At 44.6% G+C, this 20882-nt stretch overlaps 2 protein-coding genes across 2 annotated transcripts in view; both read right to left on the bottom strand.

Annotated features, from left to right (window-relative positions):
- Positions 1 to 351: 351 nt before the first annotated feature.
- On the bottom strand, positions 352 to 17209 carry LOC134512936 (protein ELYS-like). Its single transcript, XM_063328853.1, has 9 exons — positions 17143 to 17209; positions 15914 to 16094; positions 15431 to 15628; positions 13901 to 14121; positions 13504 to 13613; positions 12119 to 12303; positions 8561 to 10403; positions 7668 to 7789; positions 352 to 363 (listed from the first exon to the last, which is right to left on the bottom strand). Exons 2-9 carry the CDS (start codon positions 16079 to 16081, stop codon positions 352 to 354), a joined length of 2859 nt encoding a protein of 952 aa, XP_063184923.1. The 5' UTR covers positions 16082 to 16094; positions 17143 to 17209.
- LOC134512955 (protein ELYS-like) overlaps positions 17139 to 20882 on the bottom strand; it is a 19805-nt gene continuing 16061 nt past the window's right edge. The window contains exons 17-24 of the mRNA XM_063328883.1: positions 20261 to 20384; positions 20083 to 20139; positions 18942 to 19088; positions 18663 to 18850; positions 18349 to 18493; positions 18122 to 18253; positions 17384 to 17531; positions 17139 to 17293 (exon numbers count right to left, since the gene is read on the bottom strand). Coding sequence (XP_063184953.1) covers positions 17139 to 17293; positions 17384 to 17531; positions 18122 to 18253; positions 18349 to 18493; positions 18663 to 18850; positions 18942 to 19088; positions 20083 to 20139; positions 20261 to 20384 — 1096 coding nt within the window. The remainder of the gene's footprint in view (positions 17294 to 17383; positions 17532 to 18121; positions 18254 to 18348; positions 18494 to 18662; positions 18851 to 18941; positions 19089 to 20082; positions 20140 to 20260; positions 20385 to 20882) is intronic.

Genomic DNA, 20882 nt, shown 5'->3' with positions numbered 1-20882 from the left:
TTCTGTCTGGCTAAGTACATTGTGTTAACATTGGTTGCTTCCAGAAGCATGCCCAAAAATTAAAAGCAGTATTAATTCAGAAAAAAAAAAAAAAAAAAAAAGAACAAAGAGCACATCTCCCCACGTTGTGGGATGTTTATCTTGTGACTGGTTTTAAAGTGAAAATCTTTGGTTCTCCCTGTCAAGGACTCTGCAATGACACAAGTCTGAGCTGCTTTGACACGACTCGGTGCTTTCAGCAGCATCTTTTATTTCAGTAATCATTTTTATAACTACAAAATGAAAACAAGACAGTCAGGAAAACCCTCAGGGCCTTGATTAAGGGGCCAGGAGCACAAGTTGTGTTCTCCTCTACCCCTCCAGCTGCAGGGTATAATGGGGGCAGAAATAGGAAGACCCTCTGAGTGTGGCATCTCCAGGAGGACTTTGGGTATTTTGGTCATGGTTTGGTTTACATGACACCAGGCCAGCAGGCGACACACAGGGTACAGCGGTCTCAAAGGGGCAAAAAGACTTTTGCACAGGAGTTGGCAGGGCTCATTGAAAGAGCTTTGAGCTACATTTGAAGGGGGAAAGGGATAAAACCAGGCTACCAGAGACAAGCCTGGGGGCGGCACATCAATATTTGTGGGACAGCATGCTAGTGAGGTGCTTTGGTCTGCCATCGCAGGGGAGGAAGGGGATGGAGTGCCATGCGGTAGCAAAGACACAAGGGATATTGATGGGTTAGAAATCATGGAAGCACCTGGGAATGGTCAGGTAGAAGCTGGGGTTTTCCCACCCCCCCCAAAAGGTGGTGGGATCAGTAGCACAACTGAAGTGCTTCTACACCAACGCATGCAGCATGGGCAACAAACAGGAGGAGCTGGCAGCCATTGTGCAGCAGGAAAACTCTGACATAGCGGCCACCGCAGCAACACGGTGGGATGATACGCACGACTGGAGTGCTCCATCGGATGGCTATAAACTCTTCAGAAGGGATAAGCCAGGAGGGAGAGGCAGTGGGGCGTCCCTGTGTGTTAGGGAATGTTTGGACTGTCATGAGCTTAATGATGATGATGACAGGGTTGAATGTATACGAGTAAGAATCAGGGGGAAGGTGAACAAGGCAGATATCAAGGTGGGACTCTGTTACAGACCACCCAACCAGGATGAAGAGGCGGACAAAATATTCCATAAGCAGCTGGGGGAAGTCTCACAATCACTACCAGTTGTTCTCACGGGGGACTCAACTTACCAGATGTCTGCTGGAAATATCTTCGTCAACAACCTGGACGAGGGGATCGAGTGCACCCTCAGTAAGTTTCCAGACGACACCAAGCTGGGTGCGAGTGTTGATCTGCTTGAGGGTAGGAAGGCTCTACAGAGGGCACCTGGACAGGCTGGATCGACAGGCCAAAGCCAATGGTATGAGGTTCAACAAGGCCAAGTGCCAGGTCCTGCACTTGGGTCACAACCACCCCATGCAGCGCTACAGGCTTGGGGAAGGGTGGCTGCAAAGTTGCCTGGTGGAAAACGACCTGGCGGTATTGGTAGACAGCCAGCTGAATAAGAGCCAGCAGCGTGCCCAGGTGGCCAAGAGCATCCTGGCTTGTATCAGAACTAGTGTGGCCAGCAGGACTAGGGACGTGATCGTCCCCCTGCATTCGGCACTCGTGAGGCCACACCTGGAGACCAAGTCTCATGAGGAGCGGCTGAGGGAACTGGGGTTGTTTAGCCTGGAGAAGAGGAGGCTGAGGGGAGCCCTTCTTGCTCTCTACAGCTACCTGAATGGAGGTTGGAGCGAGGTGGGGGTCGGTCTCTTCTCCTAAGTAACAAGTGACAGGACAAGAGGAAAGGGCCTCAAGTTGCACCAGGGGAGGTTTAGGTTGGATATTGGGAAGAATTTCTTCACCCAAAGGGTTATCAAGCATTGGAACCGACTGCACAAGGAAGTGGTGGAATCGCCATCCCTGGAGGTCTTTAAAAGGCGGGTAGATGTCATGCTGACAAACCTGGTTTAGTGGTAACTTGGCAGTGCTAGGTTATCGGTTGGACTTGATGATCTTAAAAGTATCCTCTATCTATCGCTCTGCGCTCCCGAGCCCAGCCAGTCTGGACAACACTTTGGTGTTTTCAGCCTTCAGTTCCCTCAGCAGCTTCTCACCAGGACTTGCCTTTATCACGGCTTTGGTCCTGATCATTTTTGTCCTTTTAAATATGAAAATATATAAAAGACAAAAAAGCACCTGTTACCCAGACAATCCCAGCAAACAAGATTTCCTGTCAAACATGATTTTTTTTTCTTCCTTCTTCTTTTCTTCTTTTCTTCTTTTCCCTCTTCAGAAATATCTCAGGTAGCTCTAGAACTTGACAGGTGAAAGAGTCTCGCGGCCACTTCGCTCCTCGGGTGGAAGTATCTGCTGCCCTCTCTTGTACCGCTACCAGCAATCACAGCCTGGTTTGGTTTGGACCCTGCCAGCCCAGGAAAATCCCTCTCTTCTCCAGCTAAGCCTAACGTGCAGCAACGTAGCCATAGCTGCTGTGCCTCTCATATGTGGGGCAACGTGGGATGGGAAACTTCAAAACCAGACCTCATCCACTCTAACTGCGGGTACGCCAGGTAGGCAGGCAAATGCCCTGCAGAGACAACGCCAGCTGCCCCTGCACGGAGCTGGCTCAGGCATGGGGAGCTGCTTGGTCTGCATTCGTCAGCACATGAAAGCAATTCAGCTCTTTGCAGGACTGAACTGGTGCGGGAAACGTTCAATCTTCTGCTCCTGATATCTCCTCGTAGCCAGGCAGCTGCAGCCACGCGGTCACGGAGCCATGAACCGCGTTGGGACAGCAGACATCTAAGTGCCTGAGCTCTTTTCAGGGGAGCTGGAATAAGAAGGAATAATTAGTGCTGGAGTCCCAGCGAAAGCCTGTCTGGAAGGACTGCAAAGAGGGCCGTTTTCAGTTCTGAGCCCCAGAAAGGCCAGGAGGAGAGAGGGAACCTCCTCTTGCAGAAGGAGACGAGGGACTGGGGAAGTGGCCGGGAAGCAAACTGCTCCTGGGCAGGAAGGAATAGCTCTGTGTGGCACTGTCGCTGGGATCCGGCATCGGGAAGCAGAGACAACCAACGCCTGGCAGCAGGGGTCATCTGTACGCTCTACGTTTCAACTCTGTGCTGCATTGCCGGGAGAGAAAGGGAAGGAAAGAAGCTGAACTAAGTCACGCACACGAGAGAGACCCAGAATTCTCAGGAAAAAGAGCTACCTCCGTCACATAACTTAGCTGTCAAAATATACGCCGTGCGTTAATAAGAATACAGAATAAGCTCTTAATATGCTGCCCTCCCTTATTGGCACATTCACCCTTTCCTTCCTCCTCAGCTGTCAGTCACTTTGAGCTGGTATCTCTTCTCATTTTGCCCAGCACCTGACCGCAATTGGCACCGAGACCAGAGCGGGAAAAACTATGAAAGTGTGCCTTTCAGCGTATCGTCAGGTTGACAGAGTTCCTTCGTAACAGAGGTCTGCTGGAGTCTCGGCTGCAGTCTGTGAGCGTATCAAACGTATTACCTGCCATTGGGTTTTGAAGGAGGTTTTTAAAATTAGTTTTAAACCCTACCAAAAATGAGATAGGGATTAACATGGAAAAGATGACCATAAAGTCCTTAAACATAAAAGAAGAATCCTAGTGTCTTAGCAATCTGGCTATAAACTAACTCTTTTTAGCAGGTTAGCAATTTAGGAGAAAGAGAGACAGACAGATGAGAAGACAGAGGTGGGTTTTGTCAAAGTGAATACTGAAGGTGCTCAAATCCTGGTAACTCTGCCTTACGCTAGCACCAACGTAAAAAAAACCCTCAAAACCACGTCGATGGTATTGGTACAAGTAACAGTTGAAGAATCTGTCCTTAAATTTGTTCAAAACAGTAAGAAAGTTAGCATTTGAAGAAACTCAGGTAAGCTGTTTGAAGACTGTCAGCATTTACAGTCAACATTTTCACACGTGCACGTTTTCTATTTGTATTCTTCCATCTTTCATTTGATAGTACTTGCTTTAAGAAAAAAATACCTCTTCAAAGGTGCTGGAGTATACAGTTAATTCACCCGAGACAAAGAGGACCCTGTGGGGGTTTCATCTTATTTAGGAATGCAACATCTGGTGCACAGGACCAACAGTAATCGCGGATTACAGGAAACAAAACTACTTGTTTTATAATACTGCCTCGCTTTATGTAAAGAACACGGCGTTTATATAAAACAGGTGCTTATAGTTTTATAGCTGCATTTATCTCTATTTAGTTAAATTTTTCCAAATATGCAGAGAACTCTTGCAAAAGAAGCGGGGTTTCAATCTCTAACGTAGAAAGCGAGAGATCGATTTTGTGTCAGCCACGTTTCTGTTCTGAAAACAGAAATGGTCTCCATTTGAGTGATGCATTAATAGTGCTACGAATCTTTTAGAATCATAGAATGGTTTGGGTTGGAAGGGACCTTAAAGATCATGTAGTTCCAACCCCCCTGCCCTGGGCAGGGACACCTCCCACTAGGCCAGGCTGCTCAAAGCCCCATCCAGCCTGGCCTTGAACGCTTCCAGGGAAGGGGCATCCACAGCTTCCCTGGGCAACCTGTTCCAGTGCCTCACCACCCTGACAGCAAAGAATTTCTGCCTGATATCTCATCTAAATCTACCCTCCTTCAGCTGTAAACCGTTACCCCTCATCCTATCGCTACACTCCCTGATAAAGAGTCCCTCCCCATCCTTCCTGTAGGCCCCCTTTAGGTACTGGAAGGCTGCTATAAGATCTCCCCAGAGCCTTCTCTTCTGCAGGCTGAAGAACCCCAACTCTCTCAGCCTGTCTTCATAGGAGAGGTGCTCCAGCCCTCGGATCTTCCTTCTTAACCCCCTTTTTTCTTCAAAAAAGGAGGACAACCCAGAAAAGAGAAAGAAGGAATGTACTACAAGAGATGAAACAGCTTGGCCAGTGTTACGGCAGAGCAGCCGGGTGGCTCAAGCAGCAAAACGATGCTCTTAGGTCCAGGCAGCACCCACACACTTCAGCCAACATGCCCAGAAGGGTCACGTTAAGAGAGCATAAAGGATGATTTTCAAATTACAATGAGCAAAAAAGAAATCAATGTACACAGAAAACTAAGATTTGTTAATACGGAAGCAAAGCGACCTCATTACCTGGTCATTATAGATTTCCAGCACGTTGAAAGTGTTCTGTAAAGACAAGAAGTAATTAGAAGGTAAAACAGACAGGCAACAAACAGCAAAAGCTAGGCTCTGTATTTCAGCAGCTTAAACATTAAGTTTCTGCCCCATGACTTTTCTCTTCTCCCTGTTGCTTATTCCGTGTGCCTGCGCTTTCCACAGAACCAAAGCAAGCACCGTGAGCTGCGCTGGAAAACCCGTGATTTCAGCAAAAATCCGGTACTGGTAAACCACTCTTAGAAATCCTTTTGCTCTGAAACAGGATATTTCACCACATCATTCTAGTAAGAAGCCATTTGCTACAGATAGGAGGGTTTTAAAAAATTTAAAACGGTGTTTAAACTTTGAGAGAAACTAAGGGATATTTTCAACATTTCCTACTAAAACTGTGTTCTCTTATCAGAGAAGACTTTCTAAACTCCATCGTAACATACGTTTCAATACACCATTTTATTGTATTTTTGTTGTATTTTCCCCTAGCCAAATGTGCACGAGGAAACCGCTAGCAGACCTCAGGGTGGGCTAGCCAGTGAGCAGGAGGAAAAGCCATCTCTGGAAAGATGCGGTGTCTCAGCCAGAGGTGAGAGACGGAGCCCAGAATTGGGGCACAGACGACAGCTGGGCTCAAGGCTCTGCTGATCCTCTGGGGCTCTGCAAATGTGGCTGCGTGGGGGAACCTGCAGAGTGACAGCATGCCTCTGGTGTCACTCGTGAGCTTCAACTGCAACAAGCCAGAGAGGCGGCTTTCTGTGAGCTGCCCCAGTGCAAGATGGCAGGTGGTAAAGGCACGGCCCCGTCTCTGGCAGCCTGCGTAGCCAGCCGCGTTGCTGTCGTGCATGTGTGTGGTGCACCCTCAGCCTTGCTACTGGCCTGACCTGCAAACGGGAAAGCAGCAGCCGCATCCAAGGGTCTGGGACAGAGACACCCCCAGGTCTGGGGTGCACCAGGCCGGGCTCCTGCCGCCAGGAAGGACGAAGCCCCGGCTCAGCAGATTTGTAACAACCCTTCGCTACTTGGCAGACACCGGCATCAAGCTTTAAGCTTCGCAGTATTAAGTTCACCAACGCCAAAAAGAAACCTGTTCTGTACCAGGAAGACTACGGAGAAGAAGTAAATGACTCGTGAGACCCTATGGATTGGTTTCTGCCCGTAGCTTGTTTTCCCCACCAGAAATCAACAACAAAGCTATTTACGAGTGGTTACATGGGAACTGATGAAATTGCAGCAAACAATTTTATTGAAATAACAAGCCTGAGAGTAGCGTTCCACAAGGGGAAGTTCTGATGGGGGATTAAACTGCTCGGTTATCCTCAGACATATTTGCACACCGGGCATATTCTTGCAATACGATGCATGGCTTTATCCAGTGCACTTCCAAAAGGAGAGACGAATTTTATTTCCACCGGTGGAGGTGACCAAGAGCCTCCTTTTCTTGTGGTCCTGAAAAGAAAGAGAAGTATCAAATTGATTTTTTGATTATCAACAGTATTCAGTAGAGGAAAACGTTTTGCAATGTTGGAATTACAAAATCGATGCCAAAGAATTATTTATGGGCTTCTTTGAAGATAGGGTCAAGGCAGAAAACATAGAGAAACAAGCTTCCTTTTGCTTTCGTTCCTTACCAGACTGTCCCAAGCATTCTCACTCAGTATTCGCGTGAGCTTTTTGAGCGCCCCCACGCCCTGATTTTAAGAGGCAACTCTCCCCAGACGGTTTTCCAGAAGGAACCGGAAAACACGGCCAGAAACAAGACGTTCTCTTTACTCGTCGTCTGACCCACTCCTGCCTTCTATGGGGAACTAAAGACCGTAAGAGCGTGGTTTCGTAAGGTGGAATGACAGGAGAGCACGCCATCATTGCAAAGAGTAGCACCCACTTGGCCTTTCCTAGCCCCTCCCTCTTTAGGTTCCAATAGAAAACTGAATATAAAAATATAAAAATATTGCACAGCTTAAAATACAATTGTTTACATTCTGACTTCGATACAATGCAACTTAACTGTGAATGTAAGGAATTATCATTTTGTATTGTAAGCCCAATTATTTGTGCCAGAAGGTCAAAAATCATTTATAAAATTTACACTAGTACATTTTACACGATTACTTGTTAAAGGAGTTCTAAGCAAACTTTAAAAAGCTTAAAAAGCTTTTGGCCTCACTTTCGAAGGCTTTAAACACTCTTGCAAACCAACATTAACATTTCTGACCTATAAAGGCCATTCAACCCTATGTTCCCTCAAAAAGCTATCAGACAGTAAGCATGTTGTGAAGTATACATTTTTATTTAACAATCCTAAAATAACTTGTATTTACATATTATATAAATGTATGAAGTCTTACTATAAAATAGAAAACTGCATTGACGGAGGAAATAACACTCCATATGGAGTTACTTATTGAAGACCGTTTGTTTATGAAATTTTACAATAATTTATATAAATTCGAGAGCACGCCATCATTGCAAAGAGTAGCACCCACTTGGCCTTTCCTATCATGGACATTTTTTCTCCTGGACCTCAAAAGAGGAGGCGAAAAGACAAATTGAGAAGACAGGTCCGGGTCCAAATCCTTAAGCTGCACAGAACGGTCTGCTTCTCCAGCTAAAACCACAATGCACTGTTAGCATACACGGACACTAGACATAAAGGACAGTGACATTAAATTGCAGCTGATAATCAAAAGCACAATAGCCGCCTGAAATAAAAGGTCCAATCAGGTTCATAAACACTCAATGTGGAGGTATTTTTCCCCTAGTTACTGCCTCTTAGGATCCATTCTTTGGCAGTACATAGTGAAACAAAAATAATGCGGTGCAGCGATTTTACCTACACTTAGGTAATCAAAGATATTGCGCTCAAGAGGCATCAGCAATCCTTAAACATCTCAAAAGAGTTCTTCTTATCATGTACTCTAATACAAAGAGCCCAATGCGCAGTAACTTCACTACCAAAGTATATGTCCATGGAAAACAGTCACATCATTAAACAGCTGGATAGTTTGTTACAAGACGCAGCTCATTTTAAGTTAAAAACTGAACAGGATTTTGGAAGCATGTCCCCTTTGTTTCTCCAGTGTGGGGAAGAGATGTCAATCACATATTACCAGATACCCTCCGGTTTTTGAAACAGGTAGAAATTAAGCTCATGATAAAAATTCAGATTAAATTTCATATTACTCTACTCAGATCAGCCTCCTCCACCACTAGCCAGCCAGTCACGTAGAGTTCAGAAAACAGATGAATCATCTCCTCCCCAATTTTTTTTGTATGGTTAGATTCTTTACAACGCTTAAAAGCCGTCCTCACAGTCTGTTTTCTGTGGTTTACAAAACAGCAATATCCCCTATTTTGCGTATAAACATAATGCTCCTACCTTTACATTTCTTTGTCAGCTTTGTGAGAGGAGGGGAGAAAAGGAAGGACGCATTTTCCTCAACAGGCAGTTTCTGATGCACGGCAGTTTTGCGGGATCTGGTGCTCATAACGCGATCTGTTGAAGTTCTTGATGTTTCATCACGTCCTGATGGATTTAAGTCTTCAAGCAGCAAAGGACTGCCACCAGGTCCCTGGGGGAAGGCCCCCTCCCCCGTGCTCTCCTCCAACACTGCTCGTCTCTTTCTGCCCCGACGCCCTGTCCTTACTGCCGTCCTGGGTGGGGTTAATTCCTCCTTTGGCTGTGCAGGTGTTTGCTCATGAGTATCCGTTTTTTCTGGCTTAGCATGTGGAACTCTTCTGGTACTTCTCCTGGGAGTAGCAAGGATTTCCACCTTCCCACCTGAATGTATGCCTTCCTGAGTAGAGAGAGATTGTGTCTCTGCCAAGAGATTTTGGGCCCCCTTCCTAGCACTTCTTCTAGGAGTCACAGGAAGTTTAAATTCTGTTTGAGGAAGTGACGATCTAGACAGATCAAGGTCAGAATTTTCTGAAACTTCTGATGAACTCATCTTTCTTCTTCTGCCTCTTTTAGTTGGCACAGGTAAAAGGACTTGGTCACTAGACTGCGCCTCTTGGTCCTTGACAATACTTTCAGTAAATTGTGAATTAATGCCCTTCAGTTTTCCTGCCCTTCTGCTGGGACTGACGGCTGGTTTTACCTTATGATCAGGGTCAGCCTGGCCAGGTCCTTGATCTCCTGCTGAACTTTTTCCTCCTCTAGTCCTCTTGGAAGCAGCAGAAGCAGTAATGCTACCCTCAGAGAGAGACGTTTCCTCAATAGCCTCTTCTTCCAAGACTTCAGACATAGCTTCCTTTGCTCTCCTTAATCCTCTTCTTGGAGTAACGGCTATGGACTGCGTACTGACGGACAATGTTTGTCCGTCAGAATGGCTGCTTTCTACTTTCTGTACGTTAGTCACTTTAGGCTTCCTACCTCTCCTAGGAGTAACAGGCATCACAGGTGTTTGCTCACCTTGAGCATTTTCTTCTGTTTGAAGACCAGAAGTCTCAGGGGCTTCTTTGGCTCGCCTGGTACTTCTCCGAGGAGACAGTCCAACCAGAAACGGTTTATCTGCCTTCAGAAGTTGCTGAGCACCTGCAGATGGAATACTTAAACTTCTACTCAGTTGTCCCCTTGTGCGTGTTCTAGGAGTGCTAACATACTCCACTTGATGGATGCTGGTTTCATCTTCCACTCCTTCTGGCACAGTTGTTAAAGGAGCTCTGGCCTTCTGGAATCTAGTTCCCTTTTTTCCTATGGTTTCATGAATAGATTGTTCTACAACTTCAGACGTGAATTCTTTACTTCTTGTGTCTTTGATTACATCCAGTAAGTTCTCAGCAATAGCCACCTTAATGGGTTCAGGCACATATGGAAGCGACTCTACAATATTTTGAGATTCCTGATCATTAGTTACAGTGGACGCTGCGTTTGTAACATGTTCTTGGTTTTCAGTATTTCCTAAACTGTTCACAGGTTTCTCCTCTGTTGTTGCGCCAGCCGGCTTAGAAGCATCTCCTAGTGTAGGGTCTCCCATCTCCCCTTCACCACCTTCTTCTTCCAAGACTAAAGTAAAATTACTCTGAGATATAAAAAGCTCTCCATCTCCCTCAGCTGCATCACATTCACCATCTTTATCGTCAGGCAAATCACATGCAAACTGCTGCTCTATAGGATCACAGGTGTATGGAAGATTGCCTGATGGATGTCGTTCACTATAGGGTGGTGTTTCCGGTGCCTCTTCAGAGATTTGTGCCTTAACCCCACTGTCTTCAATCACCTAAAGTTAAAAAAAAATGCCTGTTAATGCAATAGTCATTACCAAAGAGACCGACTTCAAACTGACCCAGACGAAACTGAGGACAGTGAAATGCTGCTTTTCCTTTCGGATCACTGCTGGGTGTAAAGTCAGAAACATACAGTGTACTCCCTGCTACCGATGACAGCCTCTGTGTTTAAGGGACGGAGAAGAGAGTGTTCAGTGTACGCCATCGCGTGCTCCATTTACCATCTAACAGGGTAAAAGGCAGCGATGAGAGAAAAGCTGAAAGTTCCAGTCGGCAACACTTTGTCAAACTGGCCAGCCCTCACATCCGACAGCTCAACCCTGCACTCTAAGGAGCCGCTTGGATTGCCTGAGACAACACAGCATATTCTAAATAGCTCCACCTCGTGTTTTTATGGTGCGAACAAAAGCAGTTATCTGTTACGTATTTCCAGGGACTCAGATGGTCAAGATAATTTAATCCACGTGTAAAGATCTCTTCCCAGCCCTCTAAGTTGTAGAGCTAGCCAACACCGGCAGAAGGAAGAAACCCCTCAAGAGCAGTCCCCAGTCTCCATAGAACCTGCTCATTTTCTTGCCTCCTGCTTTGTCAAAAGTTGCTAAAGCATCATATTATAGCAACGCGCCATGCTTCAAAACTAAATCCAAGAAATACCAGTCTGCATAAACTTTCCTTTTATGCTTACAACTCTATGAACGAGAAAGCGGTAAGCAGTTTGCCCTAAGTTTCCCAAGTCTAGAACCATCTTCTCTACAGCGTTGTCCTAAATCCCAAAGCCCAGACGAGCTACATCAGTGACTGCCTGTTTAACTTCCTCTGCAATCTGGGACACCGAAACGCATTTTCTCTTACTTAAGACCAATCTATTTGTGGTACCCCTACCTTTCAGTCTGTATTTCACTCCTAACTATTGCTAATTCCTGTGACTACAATCCTACAGGAAATTGACAGTATGCTCTGCATGGTACGTGGATTCATTGTGGATGTCCCCTAAAGAACTCAGCAGCCCCAGCAGAAGAAAGAATAATGGGACAACTAGAGAATCACCAGTGCTAATTTTCACTCCACGTGAACAACCTTTAAAAAGTCCTCTTTTACGAAGTGGAGATGTTGCAAAAAAATGCTGTTGTACTTAAAAAAAAAAAAAAAAAAAAGAGCTTGAAGTACCTGGAGTAGCTGGAAATATCTTGACACTGAAATGAACTCACTGCTGGGATTTCTGTTTATGTTAATAAGGAAGAGAGAGGAAAGGATCCAAGCACCTAAATCATTCTGAAAATGAGTTTGGTTCCCGCATCATTTTGTCCTTTCGTAAACGGCCCCCAGCATCAACAAGCTGCACTCCCCAACTTTTTGTATCATCTTTAACAATTAAACTACTACTTTGTTAAGTCAAATAAGAAATGTTTACGTTCCAGGAAACCAAATGAATGCATGGTTATTTTAAAAAATAGTTTAGACATTTGTTTGTCCTTCTACAGCTCTCAAAGGCCCAAGTTTTGACAGGTTCTATTTGGTGCTACAGGAGCAGAAAATGCACAGCAGAAAAAGCGATCTGCCCTTATGGAATGAGGTTTTCACTTGTGTTGACCAGCTAAAGAAACACAGATGGTTTTGTGTGCCTTCTAATTGTCAGTAAGATGGGACTGTCCTCAACACTTGCAAAGCGTTTTCTATTTTGTAGAAAATGGGAAAAGAGTTTACTTACAGTCGTTTCCTCAGTTTTAGGAAGATTGAGAGAAAGAGTTATTTCTTCCTGCAGAAAAGGAACATTTTCTTCAACTTCAGCTGCTTCCTGGTTCTGTTCTTCAGGTAAATCCACACACTTCCCCTCGAGGCGATTTTCTGAATGAGTACTGACCATGTCCTCACTGTCAAGGATACTTATCACAGCTGGAAGAGATTTTTATAATTTAAACTCAACTGCTGTATAAATGACACAGTTGTAAGCAACAAGAAGTAACAGACGGAGCAGGAGCCAACAATGGTAGTCTCCGTCCTGCCACCTATATTGGGCTTCCTCCAAAAACTAGAAGCCAGAACTATCTACCTGGTGAAAGAGGCAGCCCCACAATAAATTAAAAAAAAATACTGAAAAAAAAAAAAAGGAAAAAGAAAAAAGAGGAAAAGGAAAATCAGCTGGCAATTCCATAGAGAAGAACAACAAGAGAGGAAAGGGGGGCTGGAAAGGCACACTCATAGCGAGCTCTTCTTCACAGCCTGAACCCCGAGGATGCATCATCTTTTAACGCAGGAACTCAAGCAGCAGATCCCTGTCCTGGTTTCAGCCAGACGGGCTTAATTTTCTTTCTAGTAGCTGCTGTCTTTTGGATTTGGTATGAGAAGAATGTTGAGGAATGTAGATAACACCGACTGTTTCAGTTGTTGCTAGCTAATGTTTATATTGGTCATGGACTTTTTCAGCTTCCCAGAGAAGCTGAGGGACCATAGGCACCACCAGGGGGATATTCCATACCACAGGCGTCATGCTCAGTACATAAATGGGGGTTGGCTGGGGCGGAGGGGCGGGCAGGGATCCGCGATCACTGCTCAGGACAGGCTGGGTACGGGTCATCGGGTATTGTATCGTTTTATCTTGTATACCCTGTTACCATAATAATTATTATTACCACCATTATTATGACTTTCCTCTTCTGTTACTGTTCTATTAAACTGTCTTTTTCTCAACCCACGAGGGTTTTTTCTGTCCCCTCTTCTCCCTACCCTGCTGGGGGGAGTGAGCGAGCGGCCGCGTGGGCCTAGTTGCTGGCTGGGGTTAAACCACAACAATCCCATACCACACAAATTAGTAGTGGTGCACAACAGCCAAATAAATACTGATCTCTCCCTCTAATATTTTAAATTCTACCAGTTTTCTCAATATCTTTATCAAGAACTGGAACATTCGCTATGCGCCTTCTACAAGGACTTTGTTTGAGGAGGGTTTTTTCTCTACAGTTCAATGAAAGTTGGCAGTAACATGCTAGTACTACCTCAGTCTGAGACACCTCTAGTGGTATGGCCGACTACACATTTTACTTCAGGAGTCCAGCTACCTCAACTCACATAACAGCTCCAACGCACTGTACGTACACTCACCGTCTGTCTCCGGGGATGCAGAAAGCTGTGCATTTGGTGCAACTGCTATGGCTTTTTCTTCAGACGAAGAGGACATTTTGGACTCCTGGTAGTTTGTTTCACTTCTTGAACAGAAAAAGAGAAATGCCTCGTTAAGCTTCAAAACAAACCTTGCACAACTTTACAAATGACTAACATTCTCTCAAAAAGCAGCTGCAGCTTTTAAAGCATCTGGTGAGAAAAGGGCTTCCCTTTCCATAAACAAATAGATGCTAATTGAGCACGCAGAGAAAATAGAAATTAAGTGTATAAAACACTGCCAGAAAGTATTCAAACCCCCAAATAAACCCGCTTATGTTACAGGAACCTCAGGTGTAACTTTAAAAGCTACTCCAAAGTCGTTTGGTCTGACCTGGCAGAGATGTTACTATTTTCTTTGCTGACATCCATTTTCTCCAAACCATCTCCAGGTATGCTTTCTGAAGACTCTTCCGTTTCAGCACGATCATCCTCGGGATTGCTCAGAGTCAACAGAGTTGGTTTAGCTCTACTTTCCGACCAAGCATCCTCCACCACTCCACGATGATGATGCTCAGACGAAGGTCCAGACAGCACTTTAGCATCTTCTGTCACCTTTTTTTTTTTTCCAAAAAAATAAAATTGACAATCAGTAACACGCAAATGCCCTTTGTCAAAGCAAGAAATAAAAAAAAAGGAAAAACAAACTGATATACAGTATAAGGATTACAAGTGTCAGCTTAATCATGGTGCTACAAAATTAATTCTTATTCTGGCACTACGTTAGCCTTTGAAGCCAGCTGTCACAATTAAGCATGCTTTTGACGCCTCATTGAGTTTCCACGACCTTGGGGGATTAGGATGGAGTGAGTCTTGAAAGAGATCGCTTATACTGTCATCTCAGGGCGGTTCATTGGGTTCACTGCTGTCTCTTCAAGAAGAGCAGGAGCTTTACGTACCTAAAATCATAACTCAAGATTTCTCTTTCTTTACCTTTGCATTTTTCAACTTGGACGCACCGCTCAAATATTCCACTCTTCACTATGCCCGGAGCATGGAACGAGGAAATTCATGTGCTCACGCTACAGTATCAGTAAGAACTTTGTAGAGGAGAGGGAGCCTCTTGCTATAATTGAGTAGCTCTTTGTAACAGGCAATAAAAGGTATAATAAAAACTGACTGTGACAATTTGTTAGTACCTGTACGGAAAGCTCGTATGTGTAGACACTAGCACGTGCCCCTGTTCTGCCCCTGATTTTGGTACGTTACTTCGACAACTGCAGGACGAGCTGAATGAGGGAATCCAAGCGAGAGAACAAAAGGAGGAGGGGAAGGGGACAACTTTCAGGTGCACCAACTTCCTTTGACCACTATCCGAATGCTACCCCTGGTGCAAGGCAAGAAGCAAAACTGAGCACCTGAGGGCTGGAGAACAGACAGCGCTACAGCTCTCTTCATCCGGGGTCTGTTTTTAACGTCCCTTTAGTAAATCCAGCCTTGCAAAAAGAGAGACTAGAAGGTAATGCAGCTCATGACTACGCTGCTTTCAAAGGTGTTTAATTCACCAAGTTTAACAAACCCAAACACCTGGCTCAATCTATATTCCTTTCCTGCCTGCCATACCACCCCTTCATAAGGTTTAGCAGGAAGCTGAACTAGCAATCGGGAACACTCACAGCTCCTAACGACACTTGAGTAAAAACCACCAAGATCACTGGTATGTATTATGAAGGTGTTCCTGCAGGCAGGTGATGCTACAGAAGGTCTAACACAGCCGTTTAGGACCAAATTCAAGTCTGCCATTCTGATGTGCAATTCCAGGTCTCAATTTAAGGAGGCAGGCAAACTCTATAAAAATCCAAATCCAAACACAGTCTATAAAGACTTTAACTGGAAAAAGATCACTCACTGCAGCCCAACTTACCCCAACAGTCCACGCTGCATTCGAGTTCTCCTCCCTGAATGATATCCTAGGCTCCTTTGCTCGTAAAGGAGGAGTGACCGATCGTCCCGGAGACGCGGAGGGAGTAGCTAGGGGAGTGGTGCGAAGGCTGGATCTGAGAACAGACCGAGGAGTAAACCCAGGAACACCAGAAGCAGATGTGGCCAAAACTTTAGCTCTCTAGGAAAAGAAATAAAAGCACTTAATTTAAAACCCATTAAATGTTCAAAACAGAAGGCTTCCCTTGTCAAAAGTAAGAGTTTAAATTACAAACCGAGTTTGTACCAGCAGGGAGGATGTTTAGCCTCTGCACTGCTCTTTTTCCAGAGGTACGAAAACCTTAACGATAAAAAAGCTTTTTATGTCTACAAGCTTTATATAACGATAAAAAAGCTTTTTATGTCTACAAGCTTTTGGTTTGGTTGGTTGTCACTGGTGTGTTGCGTTGGTTTTTTTAATACAAACCTTAACCACAGGAGGAGTGGTAAGTAAATTCAGCTCTGAGCCTCCTGAAAAATTATTTTGTGAGGTGGAACCATGCATATTTGATCTCGGTGGGCTGGATGGCATGAACGAAGTGGAAGCTCTGCACGGTGACTGTGCTGCAGAACATGAAGGAACGGGATGGACCATCAAATCAGGCAACCTGTTAAGAGACACGATTTTTCCAAAAGAGGAAAACAGATAAATCAATGGGGGCAAGCTCATGCTGCGTTCGAGAAATCTGACATGACACAGCACAAAAACATTCAATCAACAAGAAATATGGGTAAGCCCTCAGCTGTTCAGCTGATGTATCAGGCCCAGGAAGAAGTTACAGGCATTTCCTTTTTGTAATTATTTCTCTACATTTCACACTTAATTTCCCAAATCACTGCCTCTGAGGCAAGAGTAATCCCATTTCAAGCTGCACGAGGCATGTAAGTCCCATGCCAGAAGAAAATGTATCTACATTTCTGCGCTGGGACCACTTCCAATTCTCCACTTAGTCGTGTCCCTAAGTTGGCCTTTTGGAAGCATTCATTCTGTGGATGTACTATAGCTGGAACGCTTCCATGAAGATTTCGTAACTGGCGTCCCAACAAATGCATCGCGCCACTCTGCACCAGGGAGAGGATGTGTTATGGCTGGTGGTCCTGTAGCTCAAGGTCTAGAATTAAAAGGAAAATGTAACTGACTGTCATTCCCCTGAAGTCCACACGTACCGGAACTCAAGTTCATTTGACCACGCCACTCGTAGGAAAGTCATCTGACAACTACGAGCCTCCTTCCTGCTCTTTATAACTCTGCCGAATTTTAAGCAAAAAGGGCAGAAACAAAGCAGACACTGGGCAGGAGGTGGTAAAACAGGACTATTTGATCCCACAATCAAGTCTATCAGTATCTGTACACCCATACCTTGATGGTAATCATAGTCTTAGTTTCAGCTACCTTAAAACCTGTAAACACACTTCCCGGAATGTAAACATATATGTATTTGCATAAATGAGATTACCATAGCAGAAAAACTGTCTCTCCACACAGTACTTCTCATGCATCGATTCGTAAATGTTATATATTAAACGTGCAAAAAAGCCAAAGAAAACTTTATTCAGGTGCACCTTCCCTCCAAACACTCACGTGGTGTAGAAGGATTTTTCTCTCTCTCTCCAAACAAGGAGATCAAGACTAAACGTTGTCAAAAGGCTGTTTACCTATCAACTTGTGAGAAACTGGTTTCCTGCTCATTTCCTTCCCAGACTTCTCCAGTTTTGCGCAATACAGCACTGAGGAAATTTTCTCTAGTACACAAATGTCCTGCATTAGCTGGGTTTGTTACTGTGGATAATGGCGTTGGTCTTGAGACTGGAAAGCAAGAGGGGAAAAATATCAGCCTGCTGCCGTCAAAGAGGTGGGTGGTTAGTTCTCCACCATATTTCCCCCCCTAAAAGTTACCTTCTCTTACGACCGACGCAGGCAAATGGTAAGGCTTGGCTCTCTCTACGGCCAGCTTCCTTTGAATTCGTGGAAGGATCTTGCCATATTGGGGTAATGCAGAATTTCGGGCAACTGCCCTCTCTCTCAAGCGAGGATCATGATCATTCTGATGAAGGAAAAGCATAAAGAAAAACTTTAACTAATTACAAGAAGTTCCTTGCACAGACCTCTCCGTGCTATTTCGCATTAGTGAGCAGATTTCCTCTACAGGTATGGGAAAACACCTCCACTGCACAGAACAGCGGCAAGTTCTACCCATCCGCACACACCGATTTCACCTGGTACTTTTAGCAAAGTGGAAGGAAGACTGGAATAGCAACAGAGCCTACAACTTGAAGTTAAAACAATGCTGGCACTCTGCAGAACCTTCTTCTGATAACACCTGTTATCACCTGCAATTTTCTGATATCACCTGCAATTTGCAAACGACTTACTACATAGCAGGCTTTCCCTTGTTCTTCCTGAAACGCCAGCGCCCTGAATATACGGGACAACTGGAAATTACCCTGGACAACATGATGTGAAGATTAAAACAAGCAAGAAAAAGCGACCTACGCACACCACCTGGCCGCATGACAGTTTTCAAATGCGGGACCTACGACTTCCAAACCACCTTAGAAGTTTGAGTCACTGGAAAACTATGATTCCAGAAAACAGCAAACGCGTCACAAATCCAGAACACAAGTTCACGCTTACCATAAGATTGACATTCATGGATTGATTCAGCTCTAGTGCTGCAATGTAGTTGGCACGCTGCAGATGGTAGACTAAAAGGAATTCTTGATTCTGAACACCAGCACTGGTCCTTAAAAACTTCTCCAAACACTCCTATGAGAAAAAAAAAATCATTCCAAAAATCTGTTATGGCTCTGCCTTTTCTCTTTTCAAAGAGACGATGAACATTTTTCCTTGCTCCCACTTACTTGTTCGGTGTCTGTGAAAGGCAGCTTCAGCAAGTCTTCCATCAGGCCCATCTCCCGGCACATTTCGTACATGTGTTTTAAGAGGTCTTCTAAGTTTGCCTGAGCGGCATGTTGGTGCAACAGACCCCAAGCCTCCACCATGCACCTGTAATTAATGTTTCAGACGTAAAGGCATGTTAATAGCATAACCAAAGAGATGCCCCAAGAGTCTTGTACTCAAAGTTTAAAGGAAACTTAGGGGATGATGATTTCTATTCTTTGTTCTCCATTTTCACAAGATTTGCGTGACAAAATGGTGGGGTGTATTTCTTTACCTATTGGAGAGCAACACAGTGAGGAGAAGCTGCACTTCCCCGCTGCTTGACACTGATGGATTCATCATCTGGATATATCTGAGGGCTTGCCCATGCTCCCCTTGGCACAGGAGGGACTGAATAATTCTCTTGTGCTGCCATGACGCGGTTTTTATTGTAGCGGGATGAAAGAGCAGGGCCAGTGAATTCTGTACAAGTTAGAGATCGGATTTTAAAATCATTTTCTAGATTATAGCTTTGTACTGCCATGTATGTCTAACTCAACTCTACCATACTTACTTCGTAATCATTGTGATCTAGAAGCCAAAAACCTTCAACAAGTTTAACAAGTCCCCAAGGCATGCCAAAGGCAGTTGGGAAGGAGTCGATTGAAGTTTCTGTCTCACTCGGAAAGGAACGCTTGATATCCAGCAGCAAGTAAATTGTCTGACATCAGGTATCTCATTAAGGCTAATCAGTTTGTAAGACCAAAACTTTATCACATTACCTTTAGAAAAACATAATGAAGTAAGAATATAAAAGTGGTAGGAAGCAGAAAATACATTCAAAACATTGGAGCATCCAACGCTCAATTATTACAGCAAATAAATTCCACAGTTGGGTTTTTCCCTCATGTCCAGCGTCTATAAAACAGTGTAAATTGTGGCATCCTTACAGTACAGCTCAGCTCCGAATGATTAAAACTGGATTTAAACCAGTATGCGGGTCACTCATTGGTAGCGTCATTTTCTCTTTCTGACGTCCGTTTTTAGGGACATCATCTAACGAGACAGCTCTGGGCTATAAGCGTTTCTAAGCCCCTTGCTCTCTAGGCTCCCCTCGCGGGTTAGGCAACAAACAGCAAAAGCAAGGCTGTGTATTTCAGCAGCTTAAAAATTAAGTTTCTGCCCCATGACTTTTCTCTTCTCCCTGTTGCTTATTCCGTGTGCCTGCACTTTCAACGGAACCAAAGCAAGCACTGTGAGCTGCACTGGAAAACCCGTGATTTCAGCAAAAATCCGGTACTGGTAAACCACTCTTAGAAATCCTTTTGCTCTGAAACAGGATATTTTACCACATCATTCTAGTAAGAAGCAATTTGCTACAGATAGGAGGGTTTTAAAAAATTTAGAACGGTGTTTAAATTTGGAGAAAAACTAAGGGCTTTTGTTTTTATCTCCAGCATTTCTTACTAAACCTGTTTTCTCCTACCAGAGAAGTCTTTTGCAACAAAACATTTAAGAAAAAATCATCAAAAATCCACAGTACAAAGAAATAAAACAGCGCTTCTGTCTACAACTTAACGCTAAACTAAATGTTTTCACTTGCATCGTCTTTGAAGCATAAATGAAAAAATGTTACGAAACAGGTCGGCGACCAACACTGAAGAACATTTATGTGCATCCCCTGAAGGTGTAATAAAAATAACTAGAAAGGATACAATTGCGTGTTTGCAGTTTTCTTCAATGCTTTCTAGCAAATAGAGATCCAGCAGTGCCTGAAATGAAAAATTAACAGTTCTGAAAAAACGCCTGTCTTCCCTAAATCATTGGCTTTTGGGTGGGGTTTGGCGGGGAGGGCGGCCGTTTGTTGTTGTTCTCAGTGAACAGGACACTCACATGCAAACTGGCAGGCGGGTATTTCCCAGTTCCTCCTGCATCTCTCCGCCACAGCTTCTCCACTTGGTCTCCTAACTGGGAAACCATTCCATCAACCATCAAGCAGTCCGAGTCCCATTTTCCTCTGGAACAAAAGGTAGCAAGGATTTGGACAGAGTTAAACACTAATTCCAGCCTCCCGGTGTAACGGCTTTCCTCCAGTCTTCTGCTGACTGCAGCCCTGCCCTTTCATCTCCCGATGGCACAAAGCAGAAAAAGGACACTAGAGGCTCTGTGCTTCGAAGGAACACACGAGCCTGTATGTAAGTTACTTGAGAAGTAAGCCAAGGAAGATGAACTTTGAAGTCAATACCTCCTACCCTGCAGCTTCCACCTTAACTCACCTTGCAGCCTCTTGGTCACAGTGCCATCGCCGAAGCTTGGTCAGCTCTTTATTCAGTTTTCAGTACAATTTCCAAAGAAAAACCTATTATCGGCTAATCCAAGGCATGCCGCCTATGTGCTAGGCAGCTAGTCCAGGAAAGAGAGCTGACGTTAACAAGTGACTTCTATCCGACAGCCAGCAGAGTGCGAGGCGTGCCAACTCCATGTAACTCCAACCATCTTACGAAATCACACCACG

The sequence above is a fragment of the Chroicocephalus ridibundus genome, chromosome 3, assembly GCF_963924245.1.
Source record: "Chroicocephalus ridibundus chromosome 3, bChrRid1.1, whole genome shotgun sequence".
Lineage (NCBI taxonomy): Eukaryota > Metazoa > Chordata > Aves > Charadriiformes > Laridae > Chroicocephalus > Chroicocephalus ridibundus.
The sequence above is the reverse complement of the archived record's forward strand: the minus strand, read 5'-3'. Positions and strand labels throughout refer to the sequence as shown.

Bases quoted from the DNA above. Each gene is read 5' to 3' on its own strand.
- LOC134512936 (XM_063328853.1), bottom strand. From the start codon at position 16,081: ATGGTCCATCCCGTTCCTTCATGTTCTGCAGCACAGTCACCGTGCAGA. The intron at 13,614-13,900 runs GTCAGACCAAAC...TTTCTGTTCAAG, and splicing joins AATAGTAACATCTCTGCCAG to AAGTGAAACAAACTACCAGG. The intron at 10,404-12,118 runs GTAAGTAAACTC...TTTTAACTTTAG, and splicing joins CTAAAACTGAGGAAACGACT to GTGATTGAAGACAGTGGGGT.